The 24,062-nt window shown below is 42.7% G+C and overlaps 2 protein-coding genes across 2 annotated transcripts in view; both read left to right on the top strand.

Annotated features, from left to right (window-relative positions):
- Positions 1-1,143: 1,143 nt before the first annotated feature.
- Positions 1,144-10,914, top strand: LOC147198925 (uncharacterized). Its single transcript, XM_086122367.1, has 8 exons — positions 1,144-1,275; positions 2,447-2,567; positions 3,091-3,653; positions 5,158-5,288; positions 5,977-6,139; positions 7,072-7,135; positions 7,963-8,062; positions 10,087-10,914. The coding sequence occupies exons 3-8, from the start codon at positions 3,191-3,193 to the stop codon at positions 10,114-10,116; spliced, it is 951 nt and encodes a 316-aa protein (XP_085978493.1). The 5' UTR covers positions 1,144-1,275; positions 2,447-2,567; positions 3,091-3,190; the 3' UTR covers positions 10,117-10,914.
- Positions 10,915-12,797: 1,883 nt separating this feature from the next.
- The window catches only part of adam12b (ADAM metallopeptidase domain 12b), a 47,285-nt gene continuing 36,020 nt past the window's right edge, over positions 12,798-24,062 (top strand). Inside the window, exons 1-2 of the mRNA XM_086122600.1 lie at positions 12,798-13,372; positions 21,390-21,502. Of these exons, the coding sequence (XP_085978726.1) occupies positions 13,261-13,372; positions 21,390-21,502 (225 nt within the window). The 5' untranslated portion in view covers positions 12,798-13,260. The remainder of the gene's footprint in view (positions 13,373-21,389; positions 21,503-24,062) is intronic.

Raw genomic sequence — 24,062 nt, 5'->3', positions numbered from 1 at the left:
CAGGTGTGCAATAGGAAGCTCTTTTGCCAAGACGGCAACCTGAGAGTCAGCCATCCGCTGTGCTACGTGAGCCTCATATGCTGCTGCTGCTGCTGCCTTTCAGCAGGTCTTAACTCCTCAAGCATCCACAGAAAAAAGCTAGCTTGACCTAAAATTTGGGTCATGGATCTATTAGGATTCTCAACGGTTCACGTTTCACTATTCGTGTTTCACACCCACAGAGAGACGAGCTTTTGTCTCCCCCCCCCCCCCCCCCCCCTCAGTTTCAACAGAGAGCCCAGATACCATCTGATGACCGAGGTCATTCATTCTGTTATCTTGACTGAGGGTGTTCAGATTTAACGCTGCCCAATGACGGAGAGTTTCAGAAGAAAAGGACAATGGTTGGCATCTTGACATTTGAAAAGGTAAGATGGCTCCACAGTACATGCATCCAAGGTTGGTGTTTAATATTGAATACGGCGTGCCCCAAGTAGCACAATTAATTAAAAAAAGTAATTGATGCCTGCCCAGAAAGATTTGTATTTTCCTATAAATGTCACAAGATGGTGGCAATGGTTGGTTGTTGTTGTTGTTTTTTTAATAAACAAGGCTTTGAGCTCTTCCTCTCATTTAAACATACGGTAATTCCTTGGCACCGAAGCAATATTTGTACATCGCTTTGGCCTGAGAACATTTCAAATGGACTTACTTTTATATTTCACATGACAAAAAAAAAAAAAAACATTTCATAATAGTCAAATCTTGAGTTCTGCATCAGATCATGGTAAAAAAAAAACAACAACAACTAAAACCACCCAGATAAGCTCTATCCGATGTCTCCGTGTTACAATTGGCCTTAACACTCCCGAGTTAACATTGTTCAGTGTTAGGGACGAATCAGGAATGTGCACGGCACAAGAAGCACATGCCAGAGAGTCACACCGTGCGCCGCGAGTCGAGCTGATCTCGCGTCAAGTCTGCTTGCCAGAAGGAAGAACGAATCTCAGCTGCGGGTTGGGATAAAAGCATGAAGTGGAGAATGTGATAATCAAGTGCTATTTTCACATGTGATGAACATGGTGAGTGTGATTGTTTTCACTCTGGAGGCCCGCCGCATTCTTTCATCTTGTGTACTCGCAGCAGGGATAGAAGAAACGAGTTGGCTTTCTCCAGCTGGAAGCCGATCGACAGCTCACGTCGGTGAAGTAAACATCTACTCGCATCATTACCTGCAAGGTCGAATGAACTGGAAAGTTACTGAAGGCTGTTTTCTTGACTACACTTCCCCTAAAGGTAGTAGTCTTGAGAAAATAATGGAAATACGCTGAGCAACCGTGAACTAGAGTGAGCTAAAACCATATTTTCCGGCTGCAATTAAAGCAGAAGTTTGCGATTAAAAATGAAAAACGTGTCCCGTCTTGTACCTGAAATTGCAAACCACCGTGCCAGAGGAAAATCAACCAATCAGACAGACAGCGAGACATCTCCGCCTTCAGAAATCAGAAAAATGTTCATCGCTTACTTGCGGACAACTGTACATACTGCAAAACAGAAAGATCAAAAACTAAAAAAAAAAAAAGGAAGAATTGCACAGATCCTAAAGCAAAACTAGAGTGTAGTTTTTGTTTTTTTAATTGCATGTGCTAATCAAAACAAACCCCCCAAAAAATGTAAACCAATCCCATTCAGCGTTATAGAAACACACCATTAATAGTTATGCTATTAGCATAGCGAATAATTTTTACCCATAACTTGGATTAAGTCAATTCCACTGTATAATCTTTTCGTATTTTTTTCATCTACTTTTATTCCTTTACTTTTAGATGGTTTGAATGGTTTGAAAGTCTTCTTCTCATGTGTTTAAATGTAGTCATTGTATTTTCTTTTTTTAAGCTACTTTTGTTTGCTCTGCTTTACTTCTGAATGTCGTTGTTTGCTTTGTGTGAAGCACATTGAGTTGTCTTGTGTACTTTTTTTTTTTTTTAAATCTACAGTATGTCTGCTACTGCTGATAGAGAATTAACAGAACAAGGATTGGAGTGATCCCCTCAAAGTTCCTTTGAGCTTTAGAGAGCCAGCAGATATCGGTACAGGATTAAAAAGTTTATGTTTTATGTTCAAAAGAGGAAGCATTATCAGACAACCTTCAAGCGCAGAAGAAAAAAAGTGAGGCATCCGTGTGTTGTCAAAAGCAGCTCACGCTGAAATAAATCAAATGTGGAGTGTAAGGTTTGACTTCTCGCAGCTGGAGGAAGAGTTGAGTGTGTTCTTTTTTTTTTCTTTCTTTCTTGCAGCTGTCATATTGGTACACGTGTTTATTTCAAACCACGTTGCCAGGGCAACGGGATCAGCAAGCAAGTGTGGTGGATGATGACGATGCCTCTTAAATGATATCAGATGTGTGTTTCAATTATCCTTGACTGTGTTTTATTTTTATTTTATTTTGTTGTTGTTTTTTTTGCAGCGATGCAACACAGAAGATTACCCACGATGACAAAGAAGTAAAGACCCGAAATGGTCCCTGAACAACATGGCACCAATAAGCGATGACTAGAATATATTTTTGGGAATAAAAGCTTCAAAGGGTGAGAACACAATGAATGTTTTTATACTCTTCGTGGCAGTTAACTTCTTTTTTTTTCACTTGGATAACGGTTAAGAACTGTCAAAAATGTGAACAATACTCAGTGGAACCGTGATTTAACGGACCCCCGAATCAACGAAACCCAGATTCAACGCACGAAAAATAGCCTCTAGTCCGCCCCTGCGAAATCTTTCTGGACAGTAGACTAGAGCAGGCTAAAAAAAGTGCATTCATGTGGCAGCCGTGCTCTCTTGGGCAACTGTCCCATGGACGATAACGGAACGGGTGGATGTTAGCTTAGCATCGTCGTAGCCACGCAGATCAAAAGCCGCATGTTGTATCGACCTATTTATATCTGTGACTGTTTTTTTTACTCGGGCGCTAGTCGTGTACTCATTTCTGGACATGTTATTTTTGGCACAATTTGGACAAAAATCATGCCTGTGCAATTCATAAAGCTTAGATAATAGCAACAGCTTGACCCAAAATCTGATTCCTGTCCATGACTTTCTTTTGGATTTTAGTCCAAATCAGAGATTCCAGAAAGATTCTGCTACGGATCCGTCGCAGTCCAGTACATGACAGATTCCTCCAGATGGAATCCAGCTGGAATACACTCAGGCCATGAGATTCTGCAACGGCCGACAGGATGTGTGCCAACGGGATTCTGCAATCATGAGGCCTAATGAGGGCAGACAAGCCCACTCAGCAGCTGATGGATTGGCGGCGAGCGGTGCGGCGGCAAATAGGACGATTCGGATTGCGGTGGGGGATAGCGGACTGCGCGTGGTGATAGATGGCTCAATCATTCCGACGTCCCCGCCGGTCTCCTACCGGACCTGCGTTCGCCGAGAGGTGCCTCCGAGGTGCACCAGCTCTGTTGTGTTTCTGGACAAGCTATTTTCAGCCTCCTTGGTGCCACCGGACAGGAGAGGAGCGGGGCAAAACGCTCGCTATAAGTCCACCGCATTTGTTCAGATCTGCTCAACCTCCACGAAAGAAAGTTCCGGAGTTCCCGGGGTGGCCGTGTTGGGCAGCGAGCAGCACGACGATGGCAAGAATTGGATTCAGAGCGGAGAAGTGACATGTGAGTTTCCTGTCTCACGCTTAACGTTTCAAGCAAGACCCAAAGTTCATCCGGCCACCCGCGTTGCCATTCACGTTTGATCTCTTCACTCATACATAGATTTGTCTACCAAATGCCATGTTGCTGAGTGAAACTGATTTTGGGAGATGAATTTCCACCAGGCTGTGCGATACTGTACCGTATCACACTAGATTGTCACGGGGCTTTTCCAAACTGCGACAACGAGACGTTCTAAAGGGGCCAAACCACCAGTATCCGACCAATATCCTGATGCTGGCTGTTCCATTCGACTTTTTTTTGTTTTGTTTTGTTTTACGTCACTCTTCCTCATTCCCTCTGTGGCATCCCTGCACTCGGGGCCAACTACAAGGCTCTCTAAAGCATCCACCTCAGCCAGAAGCGGCAATCCACGTACTGGCTGTCACATTTTTTTTTAACCTTTCTTTTTCTCCTACTCTTGCTGACAACGAGGCACTCTAAAGTGGCCATCCCAGCAAAAAGCCTTGTCTACACTTGAGCTGTAAAATCAGACTTGAAAAACAAGATGTAATTGACTTCTCCCTCGCTCGTCCGTCTGTCTGACGCCAATGCAAAGCCCCTGCCCACATGCTGATTGTCACGTTGGACGTGTCTAAGTACCTTTTACTTACTCACTCGTTTTCCTTCTCTCCATGACGTGCATGCACTCATACCCGACAATGAGGCACTCGAAAGCAGCCACCCCAACCAAAAGCCCCCATTACACACGCTGACAGTCTCCTCGCTCTTCCATCTTTCTTTGTGTGACGTGCGCACTCTCACAGCAGACAACGAGGCGCTCTCAAGCGGTCGTGCCAACAGACGGTTCTGAGGAAAGGTATCACCGTTGCAAAGGCGGGCAGATTTTTGTGTTTTCTGTAAATATCTTCAAACAAATCTCAGAATTCATTTTCCTGGGTCTTTGAAAGAAAAATGTCAAGATATTCTGGATTTAAGGTGTCCACCACCGCCGGTGACAGTTCATGGCACGAAGCCATCCTCTCTGTCATTATTTATAGCCACATTCTCCCGCGTTGACACTTCCAAATGCATCGCTCCACATTTTGCAGCATGACTTTGTGCAGATGTCACAACAGGGGGTGGGGGGGGGAACAACTCCAGAAAGCAATGCAGCCCCCTTCGGCATCTCGGTCCTGAATGTGAATTCAGTGGAGATGTTCCATAAAAGCAGCATGAACGGAAATTACAGAAGCAGGATAGATGCACTGTCCTATTTTGCATTATTCATCGGCCACACTCACGTTGCCGACGGCTCTTTTTCACTTTATGAGCCGCTGCTGGTGGTCATTTTCAAGATGGCTTCTTCTTCTTCTTCTTCTTCTTCATCTGCTTCTTCTCGTTTATACGCATCATAAAGCTCCCATGGAACTCCAGAACATGGTGGAAATATTTATTGTGGTGCGGCCATTTGACCATAAATTCAATAATCTCATTCACCTAATGTAATTGTTCTCTTCTCCCTCAGCAACTCACAACAGGACAGAAGAAGCCCAAGAACGTCCTGCGAGGTTGCCAACGGGTCGCGAGATGGATTATTGTCATTTCTACTTGAAGACAAACACTCTGGAAGCCTCACCCGAGTCCCTCGGTCTCAAAGTAGGATATTTCGCTGTCTTGGAAGTACTGCAGTCGTATTTCCAAATATGTTGGAATGTATTTGTCAGTCAAAAATGTTTACTCCTCGGCGGCGGTTCCACGCTTCTGTACAGCAGTGCCTTGAGATACAAGTTGATTTTGTTCCATGACCACACACACAACACTCTCATCTCAAATAACCTTTCCCCATTGAAGTGAACGGGAATTTCAGTAATCCAGTCCAGCCTCAGAGCAAAATACTTTTTAATTGTTTTGTGTGTTTTGTTTTGGGCCCACTATTTCCATAACAATTAAGAATCAATTCATTGCACCTCTAATATCGTTATTTCTCCTGATTTCAAATGTTCTTATCGTTTTCCCTCTTTCATCATCTCCGGATGTGCTTCTGTGGGTGAATCCAGGAGGATTCCTTGAGGATTTGCGATCCGCTCCCGATGCTCTCATCCCCTCCGTAGCAGAGCATAACGTGAACACTTCCTCCCTATTACAAGGCCGGGGAGCAGATTTATCAACGTTAAGGAATAGATTATGTTCCGAGCAGCTTGAACCGAGCGGTTTTTTGGTTTTTGTTTTTTTTAACTCCATCTTCGTGCAGGATTAGTGTCAAAGAGTGAACTGAACTTTTTCCCATCAATAAGCAAGCGGCTCTCTCTGGATCTTCTCCTCTCACACCTCTACCCCGTATCAGGAGGCTCTGGAGCTCTTCAGGCCAGACTTCATCAGCCGATCTCGGGCTCGAGTGAGGAGGATGGAACAGAGGAGGAGGAGGACAGTGAAGAGGAGGAGCGCCAGCCCGGCGCAAGACGGAAGCGTGCGAATGAGGAGGTGCACCACACCGGATCCGCTAAGCGGTGAGCATTGACCCGGGACGTTCGGGCCTGCGTTCATTTCTCCTTTTATTGCTTTTTTTTTTTTTTTTACACTTGTTACACATGATAACACACTTTAAGGGGTTAGGACCTCTTGTGAAAACTTTATAAGAAAGCAGTTAGAAGCCAATGGAGGGGAATTTATTACGGTTAAATCTGTGGACGAGTTCATTTCGACTTCAAACCTCAATGAGTTCGGAGACTTATAGTGGTAGTTTGTTATATGAGGGCGGGCTTCCTCAAGTGGCATTTGTCCAACTTTGCCCTCTATTGGCAGTTATGCAGCGTTGCAGCTCGATTTAAACGTGGGCCAGCCGTGCAAACTAACTGGACACTTTATTAGGTACACCGATACGTGAGCTTTTCGGGTCACGTAACCGTATGTTGACTATTGAGAGAAATTAAAAATGTCCGGGAAAACCTACTAGAACATCTGTACTTTATTTTTATATATTTTAAGAATGACTTGACTCCCATGAAAGATGAGTTCGAATTGTAAATTGCCTCGTTCCGAATACAACTACCCGCAGTTGTAGAAGAGGGTGTGCACACTTGTGCAACCGCATTATTCCAGTTGTTTAATATTATTTTTAGCTTCTGTAAGTTTTGACTTTTTGTTCAGATTGTTGTTCTAAAATCCAACTTTCTCATTGGATTCTGATTTTTTTTTATGTTTCACGACAAAAACCCGTTTTTTTGGTTTGTTTCTTCATTTTATTTTATTTTATTTTTGAGAGTGCAATAAAATTATTCATTCCTTATTTAAATTTTTTTAAAGATTTTTCCTTTTTTTTAACACTTTTGTTTTCATTTTATTCACACATTGGAAGTTTCAGAGCTTGTGTGTGCGTGCATATGTGTGTGTGTGTGTGTGTGTGTGTGCGTGTGTGTGTATGTGTGTGCGTGTGTCCTAGATAACCTTTTCAAGCCAAGAGAGAGGTCAATTTCGGGCAGAGAAATGCAGCAGCGATCAAGAAGGTGAGTTCTATTCCTCACGGCAAACAACACATGATGAAGTCATTTACTTACAATTTTACAGGTGGGCAAACTCCAATTCATTTGTATTGTGAAATGATTTTTTTTTCTCCCAACTAAGCAGTTTCACAGTCAAACCATGGTCATCTTAAAAAGTTTATTAACTGCACAGCTAGTGTTGTCAGTACCATTGGAACATTTTTAATGGCCACATTACGACTATAGAGATGCAACAATTAATCGACAAATAATCCGATTAATCGACAAATAATCGATTAATAAATGAATGAAATCTGTAATTATTTACGGCAATCAATTCAATGTTTATAAACTTTGTTTGATTTAAAAATTGTCTGAATCCTAAAATTTCATAGATTTCAATGTGAACTCAATTGGGCTTTCCAACTTAAAAGATATTCTGCGGCATTAAGTAACTATTCATCATATCGTGCATATTAGCCACAATATGCCGCACGTACACATTTGCGCGCACACACACACACGCAATGTTAGATGTCTGGACGTCATGACAGGAGATATGAACAGCCCTCCATGTGCCTTATCTGCTCATTTTTATCTTGGTTATCTGCAACATCCACCCCCCCCACACACACACACACAAACACACTTCTAGTCCACTCTCCTCCAATCAGATGCTGGCAAGCCATTGTAACTTTTTCAAAGGTGACACTATCTGACTGCTAGGATCTGCAAACGCGCTGCCAGCGGCATGTAAAGGAATGAAAGGGGAGTCTTGTGCATTAGACCCGTTTTCCAGATAAGTCCCCGTGTCGCACTATTCCCTAATGGTGGTGTGCGCGTGTGTGCAGGATGTACAACAAGCTGCCAGAGGTGGAAAGGAAAAAGCAAGAGGAGGAGAAGAGAGCAGTGTCACAGGCCAACAGACTGCGAGCAGACCTCTTTAAGAAGGTGGACACCTTTTAATACCGTTCGATGGAAATTATATTTAATAATAATTAGTTAAGTGATCATGACTTAGATTTATGAGGCACCTTTCAAGGACCCCGGGATGCATCTCTGTATTTCATAGGGTCATTAAAATGTACGGCATGTACTGTTGGTATGTGTTGTGTGCGTAGCGGTATGCTATTCCTGTAAGCTATTAAAAACAGAATCAAAATGTTTTTTCAGGATATGTTTTTTTTTAATCCTCATTAATTTTGTATACTATAGTAATATCATTTGAAATATTTGAGAGTTTTTAAAGGTTACTAAGTCAAAAATAATTCCCAACACTAATTTATAGTCGTTAAAAAGAGGTTTTGTTAAGTGCCCTTTAAATCTCAATGTGGTTTCGATAAATTATCTTAATGTGAAGTTCCTTGAAGTTACCAAGGTTAAGTCACACACTATTCCTATTTACTGTCCTTCGTTTCCTTGTCAGAGTAATATGTAGCTTTAAAACACAACACTTGGTGACATATGTATGGAATCGATTTGTAAACGTATAAACCATGTCACATGGACGTCCGAATATTTATTATTTTACAGCAGAGGGCGCTCTTTGATTGTTAAAGTCAAGTCGTCTCTCGCCGTGCTTCATTCACACCTGCAGTGGAGTATAATCAATTGTCGATGATTTTTCACGATTTCTGTCAAAATGCATGTAAAATATCATGACTCATAAGAGTCTACACTAGCATATTATCGATCTGAGTTAAAGCAAGTGAAACGTCCATGTAAAATTTTAGATTTACATGCCATTCGATCACTATGGAAGATGATTGGGGCCAAGTAAGGGAAAAAGCCAAGGTTCTCAATATTGCTAATTTATTTTTAATATTTTACTTTGTCAGGATTCTGGGAATAAAGTCGGAATTCTGTCTTTAAAGTGGGAAATCTGATAAGAGTCTGACATAAAATTGAGATATTGCCAATTGGTTTGTTTTTTTCCCCTTCATTGGCCCTAATCCTCTTCCCTACTCTTCCCTTGATCACAAACGTGCTTTTGGTAATAACACGAATTATCGTACTCTCTTTCTATAATCGCTAATAAATCACATTCAGCAATACATTTTTTCATGCTAAAATATCATTGTTAGTATTATTCACGGCGTTTTAATGGTACTGTTGTGCACACACAAATTTGGGCTGTCAAGAGCTGGCTGAAATTGAAAAGAGTCCGCATTAAAGCATTGCATCATGCTAGGTGTCCTCATAAAATGTGTTGAGCACTCTCAGCACTAACTTAGATTTATGGAGTGCCTTTCAGGGGACACACATTTCATACGGTTGTTAAAATGTGTTGTTTTTTTTGTTTTTTTTTATGTGTGCGCCTGTCAGAGTGTCTGTGTGCCTGTGGGGGAAAGAAGCAATAGTTTACTACTCGAGGTGAACAAATTTGAATTGAATACATATATCATTTTATCTTTTTTTTTAATAAAGATCATAAATTAATATTTATGTTGTTGTATACCCTCATTCTCTGAAACACTTAATAATGACTGTAATTTAATTATACAGTGGTAAATTTATTTGGTACACTCTTCTGGGTGTACGTTCTATTACCCCCCGCCTGCGCTGGATTCATCAGTGAAAATGTCCGTTTTGTGTTTTACCCCGTCTGTGAGCTGCATTCGACACCTCTCAAATAAACGTATTACCTGGCCAGAACTGAAGAAAGATTTACACTTGGTTGATAAAGTTGGATTTACTCTTTGGGGGGGCTTAGGGAGAGATGTTTTAAAAATGAGCTGGCAGCTGTCCGGCGGAACAGTCAGATAGTAAAGTAAAGTGATTGCCGCTACCTGCATGCCCCTCGCACCCATAGATGTAGTGAAAAAGCAATTTTGCTGCTTCGTGGCCAAGGTCCTCCTCATAGGAGATTATGATGGTCTTCAGTGATGATATTGGGGGAGGGGGGGGGGGTTGTTTGTTTTTTTTGTTTTTTTTGGGGGGGGTGCATCAGTAATGTTATTTTTCTTCTTTGGCAGAGACTTCTGGACCACATCCTGCAGAAATGAAGAAGCTGCACGGAACGGCAAACACTTATTTCATCCATATGTTCAGTAAAGTCATTGCATCTCCGTTTTTATGCACCATAGCACATGCATATAATCATTTGATATAACACATAAATCAAAGAATATCTTAAATCGAATATTGTTAGAATACAGAAATTCAACGGTCAAATTCATCAAAATTCAAAAACTAAAGGGAGTGTGATTCAAATTGCATTCATATTGTGAGTTTTAGTGCAGTCCAAAATATTCCAAGGACGTTATGAGTATTGACTTTCCAGGCAATGGAGCCCCCTCAGCAAAAAGCACCTTGACGGTGTCATTGCTAAAGTTAATAAAATGCAACGCTTGACCCCGAGGCCTCCCCTGTGGAAATTCCCATCCGGAGCGTCGAAATTCCAAGCTAATCGAACTCAGGAGACCAACGGCGTTGCTGAAAGGGACCTTTTGTCACCGAGCGGCGTAGCAGGAGGTGACATTGTAACAGGAGAGAGGAGACCACCTTTAGCACGATAAGATGACTGACATTTAATCACAGCCTGGGGAGGAATAACATTGACATGTGTCGCAGCCCCCAATAGAGTTGAAATGTTGGATGAGAAAAAAAAACTATACGTGGCATATTTGTTTTTTTTGTCTGTCACTACAACCTGGTCCATAAATATTGGGACATAATTCTCATCTATTTGGCTGTGAGGACCAAATTCAGGTTTGTAAATCACTGTAATGACTAACAGATCCCTGTAGATGGCAGCGTGAATTGCTTTTTATCTGAGAACAGCACCGTTTCTGCGTGGACGATAAAGATGAGGTGGTAAATATCAGCTTGTGATGTTGATTATGATGGTGAGAAATACCGACACTTTGGAAATCGGACAAGTTTAGGCACCTCACACTCTAATAGTGTAATAATGGTTATGCATAGTCCCTGAGCCTTTTTTTGTTTTTAATGTGTTAACTAACTGAAAGAAAACTCGCTCCACTTACAAGTCAACGTTGCAGCGCATAACCAAATCATAGATTTTGTGAAGAAAATCTCACGGGCCACATGAAAATGATGTGGCGGGCCGGATCTGGCCCCCATGCCTTTAATTTGACTATATTTGACTTTAGCTTGGACGTATTATTATGGTAGGTTTGGTGCTTGTATTGTCACAGGATATAATATTCTTTATTAAGAGCAAAAAAATGGTTATTTGGGGAGGCTGGAACAGATTAACAGCATTTCAAATCATTTCAAATAGGGGAAATGGTAGCTTCGCTTAATAGGTTGGGCTGCACGGCTGTAATAGAAGCCATCGTAATAGAAGCGAGAAGTTTCTTTGTGTCATCCCTGATCAATTTGGACAAGTTGGGAATGTGTCAAAATGAGCTACCGGTCTCCGTGTTGTCTCATGCTTGCGATTGATTATGACCTCGGGTGCTCGACCATAACGTCCGTGCACTGTGCTCTGACACGGCAGATGTTATGGCAGCGGGGGGGGCATCGCGTGGGGGCAATGATGCCACGTCGCTCGTTTCCAGATAACGAGAACGAACTGACACACCGTCGTATTCATGAAGAAGGCCTGCCAGGCTGCGGCATCGCACATCCTCCTCCTCCTCATCATCATCGTCGACATCATCATGTGGATGCTGTCTACCGAGGCCTCTTGACTGTCTCCCCAGCTGACTCAAACGGCACCAAGTGCCGGGATAAGGGGGGGGGTCTCATAGAATGCGGACCATTACAATCACGCCGAGCGGCTGATTGCAAAGTGTTTGCTCGTTTATCGCCCGCACGTTATTATCTCCACATCTGTCCTCTCCGATGCTGGAGCATGCTGGTGCCCCCACGCAGCCACCCTCCATCCCACTGCCAACCTCCATTAAAGTCAACTCTATTTACCACATGCCAAGTATGCAGTCGTGTAAAACTCATTCAAAGTCGGCCAAGGCGATTCTCCGAGGATTTACGGACTGTGGGCTAATATGGCAGCCGTGTATACATCTGTGTCGTTCCAGATTTCGGCCTAAATCAGGCGTGGCCAAACATTTTCTTTCAATGCTTACATACACAATCAGTTCAGGGTGTCGCACGCTTATAGCCTTGAGACAGCTGGGATCGGCTCCAGTGAGGATAAAGTGGTTCGGAAAATGAATGAATGTTTATTTTTCCTTCAATTTTCCTTCAATCCATTCTCTGAACTGCTTATCCTCACCTCACAAGATTTTTTTCAATTGTTTAATGCAGGGATGTCCAGCTCCGGGCCTGGAGGGCCGCCGTCCTGCCTGTTTTCCAGCTCTCCCGGATGCAACACACCTGATGCAGATGATCTGCTCATTAGCCAGCTCCGAAGAAGCATTAGAACGTTCCTGATGATTTGAATCAGGTGTGTTGCTCTTGGGAGAGCTGGAAAACAGGCAGGACAGCGGCCCTTGAGGACCGACTTTGGACACCCCTGGTTTAATGTGAATGCAATTTCATTGACGATTACTTTGATTTTATACATAATTGAATCTTTAATTGTATTTTTTCTCATTTTAGATCCAAAATTCTATTAGATTTTAATTTTATTTAAATATTTACATTTTATTTAGTATTTTTATGTTGTAATTGAACTTGTAACTTTTCAAAAGTCTACTTTGCAATTTTAGATCGATAGTTTTAGCGTTATGAGTAGTGAATGTGTTTTTTAGATTGTCTATTTAACTTAATATCTTAATGCTTTTATTTTATTGTATTTTATTAACATTTTTATTTGAACATATTTTGTCTTACATTTTTTTGTGTGTGCTTTAACTGGCACTAGGACCATGCGGGCTCTTCAGTGCACATGGCTCAACTTGGATGTCTCCCGCATGCAGTTTGAGGGCTGGCGGCGAGTTATCCGCCTCACTCCTCTGCTCACTGACTTGGTCGCCTTCATTCGCTCCTCGCTGCCCATTCCAGCTGTCATGTCCTCGGCGCTCCAGCAACACTCCCACACGGAAACACAAAGCTAACACATGTTTCCCCACCAGCACACTCATACAAACTTTTTCCTCAGCTTCTCGGTGACAGCTTTGTGTTGGGGAGTCTGGTGGGTTCAACAAGTTTTGACGTGAAACGGTTCGCCAGTCCCGCTTTTGTTTCGGCTACGAGTCAGAAGTGGAGAGTTTTGCACCATGAGAATGTCGCGCCAGAGGAAGAACTCTGGCTTTCTCGTCTTGGCTGTCATCTGGTGCCTGACCTCGGCTATCTCTTATGCTGACACTACGATTTACAACACTCTGGAGGGTAAGTGAAAGCAGCATACCTGCCCGAGCCCTTCATTCACATCTTGTGCCGCCATTTATTGATTCTTTTGTTTTATGGTCTTTTTCCTCATCAATAAATCATATATATACCTGAAAATCCTGATATAGAGTGGAGGGGGATATTTATATGAGTGTTGTTTCATGCGAAATCTCATGGCAAACCACCAACCAAAACGGACACGAATGGTAATATGTTGAAATAATGATGAACTCGCCCCATTTTCTCTCCAAATTGACCTACTCTGTGTGAAATGTTTGCCTGAACACAAAACTGATTCTGGAATGTAATAAAAAGACACGCATACGTTCAACAGCTCGATGAAGTGCAAAATCAATTAATTTAAACGAACAAAGAGACATAAGTAGAGAGTATATCACATCCAATACGAGAGCTGCGTCCCAAAATATGCATTTAAACACATAATAGTGTTAAATTTTGTTTTACAATATAATTTGGTGCCTTGAAATTGTACAATCTTAAATTATTCCCGTAACTCAAAGCCTCTTTCCCGGCTGAAGTGATTGAAAATGTCATTAATCTGTTTCAGACTAAATAAACAAAATTATGTTGAAATGTGTAATGTGTTGTAATGAGGAAAATATCACTATAATATTGTACTGTTACTGTATAAAAACATACAGGAATAACAAATTGAATGAAAAAGAAACAGTTTTTGTCATACTTAACATCAATTGAATTGCCTATGTGCTGCCCACCTTGGCCACCAGGGGGCAGAATGATTAGATCTAGTGTACTGTACATAAACGTATGTAGGGTTTGAACAGCTCAGCTCCTCGCAGAGGATAAAGAATGTATGACAGATTACTGTTATATTAGATATCTAAATGTGTTGTTTGTTTTAAAATATCAGTCGCTTAGTGTTATACCGTATAACCATTATACACTTTTCCATCGTGTTATCGTTAGCTTTAGGTTGTCGGACTGAAGGCCTGTACGTGATAGTTTTGCATCAATTGTAATTGTCTTTGACATTTAGTTTGACAGTAAACTTCAACTAGGAGGTGCGTATAACAGCTTGCGACCTAATTTTATTTTTTTTAAAGACTTGGTCACTTGACTTGCCGAAATACTGCTCTTGTGACATGAGTTGACGCACTTGGATCTCATGTTTCAGGTTGGACCACTCAGATCCCAAGGCACCACTGTGTGTGTTTTTTTTTTTTTATTGTTGTGGTTGCAGTTTGCAGTGGTGTACAAATATTCCTCTAACTTAGAGCTGTTCATAATATCTTGGCAGATTTTTCTGGGTGGCCTTTGTTGTGTCAGACCCATATCGATCATTGCTCTTGATTTAAATGTATTTCTTTTATCACCCAACATTGTCAAGAATGCTATCCAGATGTTTAGCACTCACATCATCATCTCAGCGGAGTCGTTAAAACTTTCACTCACAGGAGGAGTTGATCCAAGTGTGAATGCAGCGTGTAGTAAAAATAGTGCGAAGTAGGGCAGCACGAGGCTTCTCTTTGATATCAGCGGGGTATCGACTCCGCTGCCTCTGTGGATTGTTTGTCATGGCGCTCTTCCAATTTCCACCTAAGCCACAATATTGGGTACTAATGAGATCCAATGTGTGATCTCTGTGTGGGGAAAAAAATAGATAACTATTTTGACCTTATTTGACAATGTAACCAAACCTAAAAAAAAGTGTTACAAGCAGAGACAGGAACTTAGTGGTCTGTGTCCAAGCAGTTGCCAGATGAGCAAGTCAGATTTGCAACGAGAGCCAACGTTGGGATTCTGCCACGCGCTGACTGATTCGTACCCAAATCCAGGCCGAGCTCAGTTTAGTAGTTCAGTCGCCCAAAAATGGCAGAACGCCCGACATGGAGTCAAGAAAACATCAGAGCGTACATCGCTTCGGGACGCCTACCTGGACAGAGTTGAGGACTTGATTTAGCAATGAAACCATTCATCCATCCATTTTTTATAACGACTCTACATCAGGGTCGAGGGCGCATATAGACAAACAAGCATTTGCACTCATATTCATGCCTATGGATCATTTAGAGTCGGAGATGAAAAAAAAAAACAGGCAAGCACGCTACAAACATGCAAACCGAGAACCTCAAATCTATGAGGCAGACCTGCTAGCCTGTCAAGCACAGAATCATGCCGGTGCCGCCCATCATCCCTCGTCAACCAGGAAGTTGCCTGCCAACTTAAAAACAAGCACAAATTTGACACTTTTGTTCCATTTTTGTGAACAGTCGGCGGAGGTTTGCACTCTACCGGCTAACGTTCAAGTTATGCACGATCATTACAGCAGCGTTGAAACAACGAAATCGAGCGGTGACCTTCGACTTTTGCGCAGTAATGTATAGTCCATGAAACTGTCTGTAGTGATTAAATCAAGATAATTGCCCCCGCTTCATGAAAATAAAATATTGTCCTGTATTTTGTTGGATGACAAAGAGTCAATCCAACATTTATTACTAGACTAGGAGGAAAATAAAATGTGTGTAAATCAAGTTTTTATCAGCGCCGGCGATAAAAACAGCAGTCCAAATAATTTCACATCTTGTATTTTTCCACGATGATGAATCGCTCGGCACGTCTCTCCTCGTGCATGTCAACCGCTTGTCAGGGGGAGGATTCTCTTCTCATATTTGCGCAAAGAAAGCTCAATAAATAATTAGCCCGATAACCAAATGACCTGGTTTGGATTTGTGGCTCTCGCCTGGTCTCGGCGGCAGCGTCAGACGGCATTCATTAGAAAGATTAGCACGTCTGCGTTGGCCAAACAAAGCCAGAGCGAGACATCCCTCTCTCTTTCTCGCATCTCCCCCGTGGGAGCGCGAACCACCTCTCGGCGCTTTTTTTTTTTTCTGCCAGAAATGGAAATCGTGCATCTCACTGACGAATAGCCGCCACGCCGTTTCAAACGAGCGACGTCTGCTGAAGCCGTTTAGGAAATGACCTGGCCGCGGTTTGTCTTTCGAAGCCCGCCGGGGGTGGCTTGTTACTTGATATTTTGAGATCAGGCTGCCATTGACTTGATTGTCGTCTTCTGTGAGGCCTCAGTTGGCCTCGCGGCGCGATTCGGCGGCATCCTCGGAAGACACGCCACGGATACGCCGACGTTATCAGATGTCGGCCTGGCCGTGTCATACACGCTGATCCGTCTGGAAGGATCCTTTCCACATGTCACAAGTACTAAACCCATCCGGTAGACAAGACAACGCAGCCTTCTCCCGTGGAGTGTTTGATTGATGGTTGTGTTGTTCCACTTCCTTGATCGGGTTCAGACAGGTGCTGAAGGCAGGTACCGATCCCCATTAAGTAGGTAATAACCTGCACTCGGTTTTTGTTTGTGTCTTGGCTGAATGACCGTATTTATAAGTCACTCCGGAGTGTCAGTCACACCAACCATAAAATGCATGATAAAAAAGAAAAAAAAACATAGATGGGTCGCACTGGAGTATAAATCACATTTTTGGGAGATATGTATTTGATAAAATACAACACCAAAAACAGACATGTCATCTTTAAAGGCAATTTAAAATAAAATAGAGAACAACAGGCTAAACAAGTGTACGATATGCTAACGTTACATGAGTCGTAAACAACGAACTGAGAACGTGATTGGTATGTTCACGTAACTTAAGAGTTATTCGGATAGCGACGGCATAAAGAACACGCTAGCAAGCATACCAAACCATCAGTGCCACTCCAAATTACGTTGCTTATGTCAGACTCATCGTCGACGTATCAACACAGGCCTAGAGCGCCCTCTTGCAATTTAATGTGAAATATAATAAAATCGCTTCAGGGTATAAATCACACCCCCCCGGCCAAACTAAGAAACAAACTGCGATTTATAATCCGGAAAATACGGTATGCAAAAACTACTTCAAAAGATGTAAGCCCCTGTGTAATGTTTCAAATTACGAACCAAACTTGAATTGCACAACACAAGGTTAGGTTGTAATCGTAGTTAAAGATTTTACTTGACTTTTAATCGTAAAGGCCAGATTTGTGCAGTCTGCGACCGATTTTCGGACGGATTTCCCCCACCTGAGCTGTGGATCGTTGCAGATCATCCAGAGTGATCGGGAATGTGGAGTAGTCGTCCTTGGACGAGGTCTGCGTGGGAACTCGGAAAATAGAAATATCATTTGCCTTCGCTGTGCGTTGTTGGGCAGTTAGCAACCCACTTATAATGCACTACTGCCACCTATAGGACTGGAGTGCCACAGTATTGACTAAAACCTAAAAACTAAAAGCTCAGACAATCGAAATTCATGCCCGCCCCTTGACATTTGGATCACGATGCAGAACAAACGCATTGATTTATTCATAAAATCTGGGCCCATAGGTTTCCGCGGACCGCATTTGTTTTGTTCCTTTGGTGATTATCCGATATCATCTCACCTTTTCATGATTCTGTTCTTCATTCCATCCCTTCGTTAATTAGGTTGCCTGAGTAAGGAAACGGAGTGACAAAAAGTGCTTCATACATCTGAGCATGAAAATAGGTATTTATGTTTGTGCTTTTTAAGGAATACGCAAGTTTTTTTTGTTTGGTTTTTTGGAAGAACAAGTAAAAGCAAACAAAACAACAACAACAACAAAAAAAAACATGACATTGGGAGGTTGTCAAGCCATCACCACTGACTGGGAGGTGACCCAACATGTGTAATAAATTCCCGCTAATCCCTAAATCCCCCCGCTAAATTCCCATCAGGCTCAAATCTGTGTGAGACAAGACTGGAATTGACTCCTCGACCGCTCGCTCCCTCGGGATGACACTGGATAAAACCTCCTATTACGACGAGGCATTCCATCTTAAAGGTTATTCCTGTTTGCTACGGTTCGGGGAAAGGGGTGGTGCTGGGGGTCCCGTCGAAGGGGGGGGGGGGATTAGCACCTTCTCAACTTCTCCTCTAATTCTATTGATGTGTTGTCACTTGGGAAATAAAAACGGAGGGAGTTGATGGATGAGAAGTAAGCGAAAGGAAATGTTTTGCCTTGGTGGAGGTATAGGGGCGCTTTTTCCATAAAGGTCCTTCCTGCAAACACAACTTGATTTGATGTGAAGATTTATGTGCGGTCCACAATTGGTTTGAATGCTCTACAAAGTCTCCATTGTCGAAAGTTGACATTGTGAAACGATTTGTGTTTGAGCTCTTTCATCATTCTCTTCACTGGATTTGTTTTCCTCCGAAATCAGAAATTGGAAAGCGCCGTTATTGTTTTTTTTTTTTTCTTTGGTCTACCATCGACTCTCGAGAACCCTTTTTAGGTAAAATCTGTTTATTATTAGCCGTGGTCCAACTCGACGGTGTGCTTTGACGTGGTAGCACATTTTCTCAATGGAATCAAGAATTTAAAATGAATGCTGCAATACAGTAGTAAAACAAAAACCCTTTTCACACTGCACTTAGTTTCTTGGTTTGGTTTGGACGGTGTGCAGGGACAACAGTTGTCCCCGTCGCAAGCTTGCTCGTAGTGCTTGCGTATGATGGCTTTTTACGCTGGTACGTCTGTTGTCATTTGCACTCGTGAGATCGCTCGGCCGGCCTCTCTCCCGTTGACTGCCGGCACTGCGACGTCACTCTCGAAATGAAAATTTTTTTCAATCGGAACGCACATCTGGGATAGATTCCACCTCACCCTCGACCTTCATTAAAACAAGCGCGACAGAAAATGGGTGGACGCGCAGCTATACAAGTTGCACGACTTTCCGGGTGCATAGGCGAGTCCCGTTGTTAATATATGACGTGAATTACAAATCTTTCGTTAACAAGCCTGTGTGACTTTCCTTTTGATTGCTCCTTCTTTTTTTTTTTTTAATTAGCCTTCAAACCGCAGCATTTATTGGAGGTCGCCCTGATCCATTTCTAAAGCAACAATCCGACACGTCGCACCCGCTTGTTTTTATGGATCAATGCGCGCTCATTTCCAGCGTTTGAAGTTGACGGAAATGCAGTCTCGACTCGTCTTCAAAGAGCAACGACAGACTTTATTTACGGACGTATCCCGGCTATAAATGAAGACGTGACCCCCCCCTGGGGAGGAGTGGGATGGTAAACATTGTATGTGCCAAGGCAGGAGTGCACCACTGAACTCCGGGTGCACCCCTTCTTTTCCCTTCTTGCCTTGCCACACATTCCCACAGACGCTGTACGCTTGTGTCCCGAGGGACCGTCAAAAACGGGCCACGGCGTGAGTTGTCGTTCTTTTGTTGTGGCACCCCGAAAATCCCGCCGCCGTTTTCCTCCTCCTTCCTCGGCCTCGACTCCTCTCCTCCCGTCGTTGTGTGGGAGGAGAACTGCAAGACCGCGGCGGGAATACGGTTTCCCACATTCGCCTTGATTTTGTCTTATTACGTTTCATCGCACGCACGCCGTATTTACAGCTTGCTCATGTGACCTCATTAATAGCGATGGGAGGAAACGCATTTAAAGGCCTCCATCTGATCACGCGGAAGGGAAATTTTTCCCATCCTGTGTGCCCGTTCCTAAAGGCGGAGGTTTTTCACACAGTAAACAGTGCGCATGTATTATTGATGCGATTGTGATCCAGTTGCCGTGTCCCGCTGCGATGCCGCGTATCTCTGGGAAAAAAAACGTTTTTTTTGTTTCACTCAACTCAAATAGCCCAATTTGCGACGGGGGGGGGGCCCTGAGATTCCAAGATTGACTCGCGAGGAGCGGCTTTGTGAGGTTCACCTGCGCCGTCTGTCGGATGAGAGCCAATACAAGAAGCTGGGTAACGGGGGGGGGCTCAGTTTTGATTGACATTTGTAGAGAGAATCAGACGGTGGAGCTTCAAAGCTCCAACGAGATGCGATGAGAAATCCCAAAACGGATGCATTTCATCTCTTCTTTTTTAGACAGCGGAACCCTTGACTTAAAGGTCGTTTGGTTATACTCACTTACGTTTTCGTAATATTTGGAACAAATTCAAAGTGTCAGAGTGAGCTACGTTTTCCCCTTTTACTTGAGTATTTTTGTTACAAAACAACACTTCTATTTTTCGATATTTTGAGGTTGTCGGAGGCGCTTCTGTGACATCACCAACCCCGCTGAACACGACGGCAACGTTTGACATCGGGCAGTCATATGAGCGCACGCGAGCACAGTTTTCAAATTGTCATTTATTTTTCCCGTTAAGCATCCCTGATATCGAAACAATGTTTCCCCGACACACTTCAAATCTGTGTCTTGCGTTGTCATCGCCGCCTGCCTAAAAATGTCCACATTTCAGCCTACAAGAACAAAACTTTGAACTGGTCCTGTTTCGCCAGTGAGCAAAAAAGTTATTTTAAGACTTTTGGTGGTGGCTGAATCTGCCTTCATTTGTGATTTGTCATCAAGATTTAAGTTGCGATTGTTCAATTGGTTTTTTTGGGGACGGAATTGTTTTATTTTGAATTTACACATTCCTTAAAAATAATTATTTCCCCTCCCCACTGAATAGTCTCACTCGTCGTATTTTTTATTTTTTTAAAGGACGAGTTTTGACTTTTTCTTGAGTCATGACATTCTAAAGTAAGCAATCTTTGGCGACTCTACCCAGCCCCCGCTCATGAATTTAATTTGTTGTGGTAACCAAGCTCGTGTGGTCTCAAATGACATCTTGCATGAGTCAAGAGTTTTTGTGTGACTTCAAAAGCATATTTTTCTTGTTTTTTTGTTTTTTTAAAAAATGCTCACTGTATGACCTCAAATACCCTTAGAATGGTGGCAAACTCATTGAAGTTGCAAGGCCATAGTTTTCTCTATTGTGACCATGAATATCTGATCACCTGATCACATTCATCACCCCATAGCAAAAGCTAATTGCTGCGGTTAATCCTACCGCGACATCCCATGATCAAATCTCCTGACTTTTGAGGCGAAAATGTTCACATTTGGCCCGATTATCTGGATGTGTAGCGTGTCCAGGTAACGCGTGAGATTTTGTCTTGTCGACTTTTAAACATCATCACTCATGTCGAGGTCATGTGTTGTCGCTTTGTGTTGATCAGGAAGTGCCTCTGCCAAGGCCGAGCGGCCGACTCCAGCAGAACGCCGCGAGACCACCGTACCTTTGCTGCTTACGGGCCGACACAGCGGACCCCTCAGCCGACTGGAGCGAGGGGTAGGTACTCGCAAGGCCATTCCGACGACGCACTCACTCGGAACAACACTCGGTAAACCTTCACCAAGGTCGATCAGCAGGGGGAATATTTTGTCATTTGGCGTGGGGCCAAGGCAAACCTTCCACATGATATATATTCATAAGAAGATTGAATATAGTTTCACATTTCGGCTGCGTTAATGTTCACATTTTCAGAAGGAAAAGTGTCACTCCTGTCACTTTCCAGTTTGTCGCGACTGCGTCGTCCTCGGCTGACACGGACAGCAGCGCCACCGCTGCTAAGAAAAGCATTTGGCTCCTACTGTTGTCAGTTTGTACGTTCTGTATCACGTGAAGAAGGTTGAAACGTTTGGTCGTCTTAAAAAAAAAAAAAGGAGATACACATCCGAATAAGAAGATGGAATAGTCCATTGCATCAGAAGTGAAGGGAGAGCACTTGGAACGATCACAGTGTTTATTAATTATTAATAATTATTATATTAATTTGAATAACATAGTAATTAATATAAATAATTATTAATTAATTAAAATAATTTGTATGATAATAACAATAATTAATTTAATAGTTAACTATTAATTTGAAATTAATTAATGGCATTTTCGTGTGTTTTTAAGCACATGATTTCAATAAAACTTTTGATCCGTTTTCATGAGATTAGTGGGAGCCCTGCGATTTTCTACGATCAAGATACAGTGGCAGCCCGTGAATTTGATAGCAAGGGACTTACCTGACTCAATCCACTTCTTAACACCACCGGTGTTACGTCGCAAATTAGAGAAACCATCAATAGTTAATAAGAACAAGATATATTTAATAGCATCTGTAAAAGTAGAACTGATTTTCTTTTCTAATTTGTTATCGCTGCCAAGAATACACCAGAACAGAGTGTCCGCAGCTTTTAAAAAAAAAAAAAACTTGCCCTCAAACCGCAGCATTTGTTTGAGTCATGCTGCCGCGCCACAAAAACCAAGAATCCAACACGTGTTCGAATGCTAGTTTAATGTCAGGGCGCTTGTTTTATGGCCGCATGTGCATCCATTTAGAGTGTTTCAAGATGACAGCAGAGCACTTGTGAGTCATCGCTCAATTTTGATGACAGGCTTCATTTCGAGACGGAGCGCCCACCCCCACCAATTGTTTTTGTCGGTTTGTTTATGTTCAAATTCATCTCGCTTTTACTCTGCCAAGGAGACTATAAGCAGAATACACAAAAGGGACGTCATTGTGGATCCTTTAAAAGTGTTACATTGCTTTTTTTTGGGGGGGGGGGACTGGGGGGGTTGATTGTACAAAACTGAGATCAAGAACTGCAGAGCACCAAAACCGCTGTACTTTATCGTGGGTACCGTCGGAACCACGCACTGCTTCACTCCAGCCAAATTCAGACCATTGTTCAAATGTGCCGTTCGGTTGTTTGGTGTGTCCTTAAAAATGACTGACAGAGTCACGGAGCCCAGTGCATTAGGCAGCACAAGGCAAGGAAACACTTCAAGCAGGCACTGGCTGATTGATTTATTATAACAAAGGCCGCATTCAGAAATTAATGGGGGAGAGAAAGAGAGAGAGCGAGCGAGCTCTCGCTGTATAATATACACGATCCATATCGTGATTGGTCGGCCCTTGAGAACGTCTTACCTCGCCTTTCTAGTATCATCCGAGTTGGAATTTTTTTTGTTTTTTTACATTTCCCCTGCAGACGCCACCAGTGTTCCAACCTTTCTCGTCTTTGCGGAGTCGTGGCCGCGATTGACAAACGCTTTCCATATGCGCTGCCAAGCAGACCTTTTGCAGCGCTACGGAAAATAAAATGCATCTATCAAAATGCTTCTTAGAAAGAGCCTCCAGGCAGAAACGCTCGTGCGTAGGTGGTGACAACTCCTTAAACATTTTTCCTGTTGCGGCGAGCTTCCCGTTCCTACTCGGTTGTTCCCCGCAAAAAAGTCGGTCACCTGCCCGGTGAAGGCGGAGAAGGGTTGTTAATTACCCCCACTTATCAGCTACTCTGGAAAGGCAGAGCTTTAAACTTTAAACCCGATGGGGTTGATTAGGCGTTTGGTTTTTAATTACATCAGAAAGGTTGAACCACTGCTGACGCCTTTTAACTCATTCAGTACCAGCCAATTCTAGACCAAGTCTGAAAAGACGTTTAAAAACGTCATTGGGAGTGAATGAGGCGTATTGCTTGAGTTACCAAAATGCTGCATCAATAAAACGACATCATCTTTACAAAATTCTCAGAACCGTGAGTGATGCAAGACCAAAAAAAAAAAAAAAAGTGAGCTATCACAAAAAGTATTCGGCCATTTTTAAGAAAAAACGCCGGGTTAAAAATCACCTAAATGAGTAAAGAACGACCCAATATGGGTTTAAAAAATTTATACTTTTTTTTTCAGCTTTCAGGGTGTAAGCAAATGTATCTAACATTTCTATTTTTACTCATTATTGTCCACTGAGGATTTCTTGCTCATTGTCACTTCCAAGCTTGAGGAGATATAACGCTGCCACGCTCCCACAGAGTCAAAAGTGGGGGCCACAACACTTCTCAGATCGTTGAAGGCT

Source organism: Hippocampus guttulatus, chromosome 10 (genome assembly GCF_054856545.1).
Source record: "Hippocampus guttulatus isolate MCC_2025c chromosome 10, RoL_Hgut_1.0, whole genome shotgun sequence".
NCBI lineage: Eukaryota > Metazoa > Chordata > Actinopteri > Syngnathiformes > Syngnathidae > Hippocampus > Hippocampus guttulatus.
This window is presented reverse-complemented; position numbering and strand designations above follow the sequence as displayed.

Bases quoted from the DNA above. Each gene is read 5' to 3' on its own strand.
- LOC147198925 (XM_086122367.1), top strand. From the start codon at position 3,191: ATGAGATTCTGCAACGGCCGACAGGATGTGTGCCAACGGGATTCTGCA. The intron at 3,654-5,157 runs GTGAGTTTCCTG...CTTCTCCCTCAG, and splicing joins TCAGAGCGGAGAAGTGACAT to CAACTCACAACAGGACAGAA. The intron at 8,063-10,086 runs GTGGACACCTTT...CTTCTTTGGCAG, and splicing joins GAGCAGACCTCTTTAAGAAG to AGACTTCTGGACCACATCCT.